The sequence below is a fragment of the Arctopsyche grandis genome, chromosome 1, assembly GCF_051622035.1.
Source record: "Arctopsyche grandis isolate Sample6627 chromosome 1, ASM5162203v2, whole genome shotgun sequence".
Taxonomy (NCBI): domain Eukaryota; kingdom Metazoa; phylum Arthropoda; class Insecta; order Trichoptera; family Hydropsychidae; genus Arctopsyche; species Arctopsyche grandis.
The window spans coordinates 6,575,520-6,584,223 of record NC_135355.1 but is presented as its reverse complement, the minus strand read 5'-3'; the positions used below and the strand labels follow the sequence as shown (position 1 = coordinate 6,584,223).

The window sequence follows — 8,704 nt, the reverse complement described above, 5'->3', positions numbered from 1 at the left end:
CAAAAACTGTTTCAAATACATATTGTAGATAAATAAAAAAATATGGTTTTATAAAATCGTAATGAAAAACTATATATTGAAAAGCATGGTAAAAAACGATGACAGCATTTTATTTTACTGAAGTGGGGGGCCTCTGGGCAAATGCACCTGGGGCCCCTAATTTACTTGATTCGCCACTGCTTACACCTCATTTCGACAAATAACATTTCACGCGTACAATATTCCACTGTTTGCACGAAATGCTATTGGTCGAGAGGCGGTGTAAGAGACAGCAAGTAAGTTTTTCCAACGTGTCTTTCTATAGCTAACCAACTATAGAACAAATATTATATGTACCATGGAATAAACGAGTTACACAATCTTTCAATTTGAAGTAGAATTTCTTCATTTCAGTCGTAACTAAAAGCTTACACTGACAATATTGCAAACAATTTCCACTAATTCACTTCAAATTTCCTCGCAATAAATTCAGGGAAATTATTGGCGGGGGGTGGGGGCATTTGCAACCCCCCAGATCTGGCTAGACCAGGAACTGTGATGAATTGCATACTATGAAACGACAATTCAATAATTCGTTACTAAAAGTTTAGGCCAGCAGAAGCTGCAATAAGTTCTGACCGCACTATGCGTCTGACCACACTATGCGTCTGCGACACGAACGGCAGCGTGCGGCCAAATATTGTTTGTATGAAATTGTATGAGATATAACGCACTACGTCGCGTGACGCGTGGTGTGTTATATCTCATACAATTTCATACAAACAATATTTGGCCGCACGCTGCCGTTCGTGTCGCAGACGCATAGTGCGGTTAGAGCTTTACATGGCGATCCGAAGCTTCTCCTAAGAAAAAAAGTCTTATAAGTAGAGGTAGGACCGGAAGCGTGCTCTTTATTGTTCAATTGTTGTAAATCCTTTGTAAAAAATGTTCGGCAAACCTTTAACAATGCATTTACAACATTTGAACAATATACAGCCCCTTCAGGGTCCGGGCTTTACTTATAAGATACAAACACAAATTAGCCAGCTCCCCCCCCCCTCATGAAAAACCTGAAATGACGTATCTGAATAAATTTAAGGCTCAGTGTCGGGAGAAATATTTCACGGTTAAAAAGTATTAGAAACTGGATGAACGTCGATTCTGAAGGAAAGATCTTCCACGTAACCAAAACTCAAACGGATTTTGTGAAGGCATACGTTAAATTCAGTTAGCGAATTTCGGGAAACGAGAATCCTAGTAGAGAAATTAAAAAAAAATAAGGAGGTATGTAAATAATAATAAAAAGTATCGAGGCCGACTAGGCATCTTATAAAAATTCTTATCTACAGAGTCAAATAGTTTATTTATCAATATTATTATTGACTTTATGACCTACGAAACGTGACAATGAACTATTTGAATTAGAAAAAAATTAAATATGAAAACCATAATATAGGGATTATACGTATATTTATGTAAAATTATAGTAACCAAATAAGGAAAAAAAAATCATGTCAGTGGTCTTTCCGTAATACATTTTACATATGTATGTACTTAGTAAGTACTACTAACATTCACACATGCATATGTACTTACATTCATAAATGTAGTAATTGTTTTGATTGTCGATGATTGTCATCAAACAAAATCGAACAGTTAATCGTATTATTCTTAGTGTGTCGTCACATGTACATATATGTTCACATCTCCATTTAAATACATACGTTTATCATTGCAAACAACAACAAAACCAGTTCTACGCGGAATAACTCCTACCTTTATATTGTTATTATTACACAGTGCATAATATACACATAATATAATATGAACTAAGCAGTGGAAAATTAAATAAATATTCTATTAAAAATTATACCATATGAATATTAAAAAAAACAACTACAGATTAGTCCTCGAGAATCGTCGAACGACGATGGGTACGATAACGTCCATGTAAGCGGAAGAAAACTGATTATGGGTATGTATAATATGTATGTAAATACTTATATATCTATAGTGTTTAATTTGTGACCCGTGGAGTTACACATTTTTAAATAAATCAACATAAACCGACCGCATAATTCATTCGTATTTCAGTTCGGAACCAGAACGGACACCAGGCCCAAAGAATCAATTGGATCTGATTAGTGTGGTTCAGATCGCATCATTTGTCGCAACAGTGTGTTGTTTACTAATTTGAATCATCACTAGACAACGCGTTGTAAACATGCTAAAGAAAATCAGTAAGTACTGACCTTTTTTTTGTTATTCCAATGTTATATGATTTTATCGTGAACAGTTTTTAACATATCATTTTATTTATTCGTGGGTCGCAGCGGTATTTCTTCAACTTTGGATTTTTAAATGCTTTTTATTATTACGAAATTATGTTCACAATACATCTTATATCTATTTTAATAGCTACTGATCTACTGATCATTTTATATTTAGCAATTTTATTTTATTTGGTTAGTAATCATAGTATTATATTATTCTAATGTTAATGTACAGCATAATAGGAAAAAGAGCTCAAAAACCTATTTACAATTATTATATTTCTTCAACTTGGTACATATGTATATTTACTGAAATAAATTTAAAAATTATTATATAAAATAAAAATAAAGTAAAAAACTATTGTATGGTCATAGCAAGTATTATTAAATAATTAAATACCATCAACTGATTCATTAGTTGCTAAAAGCTAGTATAAATAATTATACATAGCCCGTTATTGAATAATGAAATCATTATTACAAGTCTTATTAAAACTTTTCTGTATTTGCCTTTAATATTTTTGGTTTAAATAAAAGATTTTCGAAAATTTTCTTACAATTTTCTCTAAATCTGCTAAAAATATTAGAACATTAAATACTTTATGTACCATGTATCCTTTTTTTAAATTTTATTCGATAAAAAAAAATCAAAAAGTTTTAATTAAAACCATTTTTTTTGAAGTAAATACGCTGTTTGACGTAAATTATTATCGCTTATTTTTTAAATAAACATTTATGTTGCTAAATCTTTTCTGTGTTTTGAACTTATTATTGAAACTTGTTATCTCTATTAATAGGCAATTTAAAAATGACCTTGATTATTTTAGTTTGTTGAACCGCAATTAATAAAATCGTTTTCATCATTTATAAATATGAAAATCAACACACACCTATTGCAATGTGTTTTCGTTGTAGATAATGCATATATTTACATATATATGTACTTACATATATTGTGTATAATTAGATTGACTAATGCCGTAGGAATGTAATACATTTATCCATTGGCGTGTCCTTTATTACAAGGCTTTTCTATGTTTCACTTCGCAAACGATTTGCTGAAATTCCTACATTCTTCCGATCGTTTTGAAACTTTGCCATTTTGCGCGGTTTGGTGAACGATGGGAATTTTAATCGATTTTGATAGTTCGATGGTGAAAAATAATCGTAATAAACACGTCTAAGTTTGCGAAATATTTGAAGACGGTGTTGTTTGTTAATAAGAAAAGAATTGTATAAATATTTGAATGAATTTTTTTAAATAAAAAAAAATCTCTTTAAAAAAATGCTCCCACCCCCCAAATCAAAATCTAGGAGCATACTTATTTTTTATGACGCTTGTTCTTATTTATTTTGTTGCAGGTGTGAGAAAAGCATCAAGAATATGTCGACACTTTTCCGTCGATGTACCTGAAATGCCTCGATGTGATTTTGTACCAGAAAAGTACAATGTACGTATATAAAGTAATGTTAACAAAACATATGTTTCAATAATCATTTTTTACGTAAACTATGAATTTTGTACTTATGTATTATATGTATATTTATATGATTCTAGGGAAAAGATTATGCAAGTATGCAAGAGCTGAGACAACGTCATTTGGCACCTTGCATCACGGCCATGTTCAAGAAACCGATCGTCATAAATCAAGGGCATATGCAGTGGTTATTCGACCACAAAGGAAAGAGATACTTGGATATGTTTGGAGGAATAGTTACAGTTTCAGTCGGTCACTGTCATCCGTAAGCTGATTAAATTAAATTTTAAGGGTCCACCTAAAGAGTGTGAATTAGCATCGTATAATTGTTGATTTAGAAGTACTCCTTAGTCGAGTGATCTTAGTTGTGCTCGTTGCTATCATATTAAATAATAAACTAAACTTTATTGTAACAATGAGTTTTACCATTTTTGATGAACGTTCAATATGTATGTAATGACGAAGTTCACCTTTTTTATTACAAACCTCTTTTACGTTTCACTTACGATTACAACTCAGGAAAAAGTTTGCCTCTTATCCAATCGTTTTCATACTTTGCCATATTGCTCATTTTGGTCATCAATATAAGTAAATGGATCCTCCGCCATTCCGATGGTGCAAAAATATCGTGTAAGACACAATTGTAATCTGACCGTCGAGATTCTTCCTGACGTCAATCGCCCTAAATGTTCAGTGGCATTGATCGCCCACTGCGCTCGCCTCGGCGTTTTCTTGGTGAAATATCCCTTTTTTGTTAATGTGATCCCAAAATTCCATTTAGCAAATAATTTTTTTTTTTGACAAAAGTTTCTCATTTCGTTTCTTGTGTGATCTATAGACATTTCTGACGACAAATTTCTCCTTGTATGAGTACTTTCAGTTGCAATTTTTCACTAGAAATTGTAAAATATCAATGACTGTATTCTTTCATTGGACTCTTATTTGTGTGAAATAGCTATTTTTTTTTTACTTGTTTCACGATAAAATATTGTAACGAGATTCACATTTAAAATTCGTATTCAATGTATCGAATTCGGTTGAATATTTCCATTGTAAATTTATAAAGGTTATTTGGTAATTTGACCTGATGTATTTTTTTTGTTCCAGAAAAGTGGTCGATGTTGCTACTAAACAAATAAATAAATTATGGCACACTTCAAACATTTACTTGCATCCAAATATTCACGAGTATGCAGAAAAATTGACAGAGAAACTTCCAGGAGATTTAAAGGTTCATATTGACTTTGTATATAATAAAATAAAAAGTCCAATTTCTATAAAAAAAAATCGGATGTGACCAACCCATGACTTTGTTTTTATGTTTTTGAGGAACATAAGGTCACAAAACAAAATTCGACAATTAAACATACATACCGGCTATGAGAGCATTTTTAATACAAATTGAGCGCATTTACGCTCAATTCGTATTTAAAAGGTCAAAATAATATAATTAGATATTGTTTAAAAAAAAAATACTACTTCCAGTTTACGAATTCTGACCAAAACCTTACCAGCTCCAAGTTAGTACATAAAGAATACAAATACAAATTTTCAGCTTGATACGTTCAAGGGTGTGTAAAGAATCGTGTTCACATCATATTTGACTTTTCTAAGAGGAAAAAACCCACTTCCGGTTTATTAAATTTAGTTATTTTTTTATTTTCATCACATTGATACATGATTTCTTTCGTGAAGAGGAAAAATCGAACAAGAGTAAACTGCCGGTTGACGGATGCTGACCAAATTTTATAAACAACTTGGTATTAATCTTAAACTTCTGTATATGAAATTTCAGTTCAATACATTAAAAGGTTTTTGAGAAAAACATAAAAAGCTTCGATTCTCTAGAATAAAAGTACTACTTCCGGTTGAGATAAAAACATTTTAAAAATATTAGTGTATAAAATTTATAATTTCTATTACATGTAAAATAAATTCAGTCTGATTTGTTGAGTTAAATGAATTTGTTTGGGTTAATTGAATCAAAAAACCTAAAAAAAGGACACCTATAAAGGAAGGTACCATTTCAGGTCAGCTTAAAAATTTTACGTCATATCAATAAGCATTTTAGAAACAGATACTAAGTTTTAATTCGATAGGACTAACGGTGTTCAAAAAATTCCCAAAATACACAAACACACATACTAACACACACACACAGACACACATATTTTTTCTAGATCATGAAAACGTGATCAATGATCGATTCTGAGTTCGATTCAGTCAAAATCTCGAGTTCGAATTTTCGCATGATCACAAAACTTCGTTTATGTATTGTTACTACGTACATATGTAGATGAAATAAAAAGTCTTCAAAGATCAATATATCTCCGTAATTGAGTATACATACATATATTGCATTATATGTGTGTATTTAATAGTTAAGTGAAAGTACATATTCTAAAAATTATTTTGCATCACGAAGACATCGGGGCGGTCGTGATCTTCGCATAAAATTTACTCATCCGAAAGTTTCACAATCACGATTTAGTTTCTATTATACTATATATGTACATAGGTATGTATGTATAAAATCAAGTTACTCGTTTGGTATTTAATTTCTATTGATTTTAGGTGGTATATTTTGTAAATAGTGGTTCCGAAGCGAATGATTTGGCGATGTTGATAGCAAGACTCCACACTGGAAACTTCGACATCATATCTTTGAGGAATGGCTATCATGGGATGACGAACCACACCATGGGAGTTACGGCTCAGTCCACATGGAGGTATCATGTTCCTGCAAATAATGGCATACATCATGTACGTTTCAATCAATATTGATAAATTTCATTTAATTATATTTTAATTCTTTGCGATATTTTCATTCAAGGTTATGAATCCAGATCCATTTAAAGGCCTGTGGGGAGGTGCGAAATGTAGGGATTCTCCAGTGCAAACTAGTCGAAAGTGTGATTGCGAAGGTGACGAGTGCCAAGCTACTGATATGTACTACGATCAATTGGAAGAGGTACATATATATATGTACATACGTTAAAATAGTGTTTTGCACAATTGCAAAACTTTTTATTAGTGTTAGACAAGCGTCAGACAGACTGAACCACAGATTAACGACACGTGTACCTTATGCGTGCGCATTGCTCGCACCTACACTAAGCGAAATCTACCCGAAGTCCCGACATACCTACCCTGTATACGTTCTGTGCTTCTGATACTTGAGTTCCGAATTTTGCCTTATTAAACTCACCAGAAAGATCCAACTCAATTTTAATAATTACCATTTTAATAATTGCATCTGTGCACATCGAAAGGTTACTCGTCATCTGATGTGCAATCTATCATTCGTGAAGTCGAGCGCTTAAAGCAGCCATCCAGTTAATCTGTGGTTCAGTCTGTCTGGCGCTTGTCGATCGTTTGCACCAAACCCGGTTTCAAGGCAACTAAATATAGGGAAAAGATAGCGTCATTTAGTTAGTTAAATTAACTGTTGACTGATAATGTAACTACCGTCTGATTTCTTATAAATAATCGCAATAATTTTTAATACGATTTTTAAATTATGAACAGGTATTCAAATACTCGCTTCCAAAAGGTAGAGTAGCAGCAATGTTTGCTGAATCTATACAAGGTGTCGGAGGTGCCATACAATACACAAAAAAATATTTGAAAAAAGCCCAAGAACTAATCCATGCTAATGGAGGACTCTATGTTGCCGACGAAGTAAATTGATGTGCTTTTATTTATAATTGTCATGAGAAACGTTATTCCTGTGTATTTAAAGTTTTAAATTCAGGTGCAAACAGGTTTTGGACGAACTGGGGAGCATTTTTGGGGCTTTGAAGGTCATGGAGTAATTCCCGATGTTGTAACGATGGCTAAAGGAATAGGAAACGGTTTCCCTTTAGCTGCTGTTGTTACAACTCCTAAAATTGCAGAATGCCTGACCAGAGCATTGCACTTTAATACATTTGGAGGAAATCCTGTTGCTTGTGCCATTGGACAAGCAGTTTTAGAGGTAAACAAATTTACCTATCTGTTAAAATATGTATGCTTTTTGTATATCTACATATTTAAAAAAAGGCAAAACTTTCACTTCATTTTAGGTGATTGAAGAAGAAAAAACCCAAGAGAGATCAAAAAATATTGGAACGTATTTGCTGAAAGAATTAGAAAAGTTAAAAGATAAGTGGTCGGTAATTGGAGACGTTCGAGGAAAGGGCTTGATGATCGGAGTGGAATTGGTAGAGGATTCAAAGAATACTCCTCTTGGAGTGCCATTTATGTCACATATTGTAGAGCAATGCAAAGATATGGGTTTGCTAATAGGAAAGGGTGGGATGAATGGCAACGTAAGTATCGTTTACATTAAATCAATATTGAAATAAGAAATTAAGCTACTATAAAAATTTAACAACTATATTTAGGTATTGCGCATAAAGCCTCCGATGTGTATAACCAAAGAAGATGCAGATTTTACGGTGAAAGTTTTAGACAACTCAATAAAAACTTACGCTCAACATGCCAAAAGAAATCGTCCTGAATATGTATTCTTGGAGAAAAATAAATAAATAAATTGACACAAGTCAACATTAATTCATAGTTATAAGTTGAATTTGTTAAATATTTTTATTTTTAATTTAAATTGTTATGAAAAATTTGTGGTTTGGAAAATATATTTGCTTAAATAGTTTACCATTTTTTTTTTAATTTTTCCAATTAATTATTATTTATGTATACACATTCATATGTTAAAATAATAAAAATAATTTAAAGAGCCTGTGGAAGGAGGGGGGGGTAAATGACCAAACAACTTTATTGTCCATTTTATTCATTATCGTCAATAATTTTGTTGACGAACTTCATATATTTATTTTTTATAACCACTCAATCAAAATTAGTTAAATAGGTTATAATAGACTATCGTTTATAATTACGAATATTAGATCAAAATAATTTCAAATTTACTACATAATTAATTTTAGTGACATTTATGAGTAAACTTAGGATCAAATT

The 8,704-nt window shown here is 31.8% G+C and overlaps 1 protein-coding gene across 1 annotated transcript; it reads left to right on the top strand.

Annotated features, from left to right (window-relative positions):
- The first annotated feature begins 1,102 nt into the window (after nt 1-1,102).
- LOC143914900 (alanine--glyoxylate aminotransferase 2, mitochondrial) lies at nt 1,103-8,382 on the top strand. Its single transcript, XM_077435302.1, has 12 exons — nt 1,103-1,263; nt 1,780-1,954; nt 2,074-2,219; nt 3,615-3,703; nt 3,811-3,995; nt 4,838-4,961; nt 6,305-6,493; nt 6,564-6,701; nt 7,259-7,411; nt 7,485-7,706; nt 7,795-8,040; nt 8,116-8,382. Exons 3-12 carry the CDS (start codon nt 2,204-2,206, stop codon nt 8,257-8,259), a joined length of 1,506 nt encoding a protein of 501 aa, XP_077291428.1. The 5' UTR covers nt 1,103-1,263; nt 1,780-1,954; nt 2,074-2,203; the 3' UTR covers nt 8,260-8,382.
- Nucleotides 8,383-8,704: the final 322 nt, after the last annotated feature.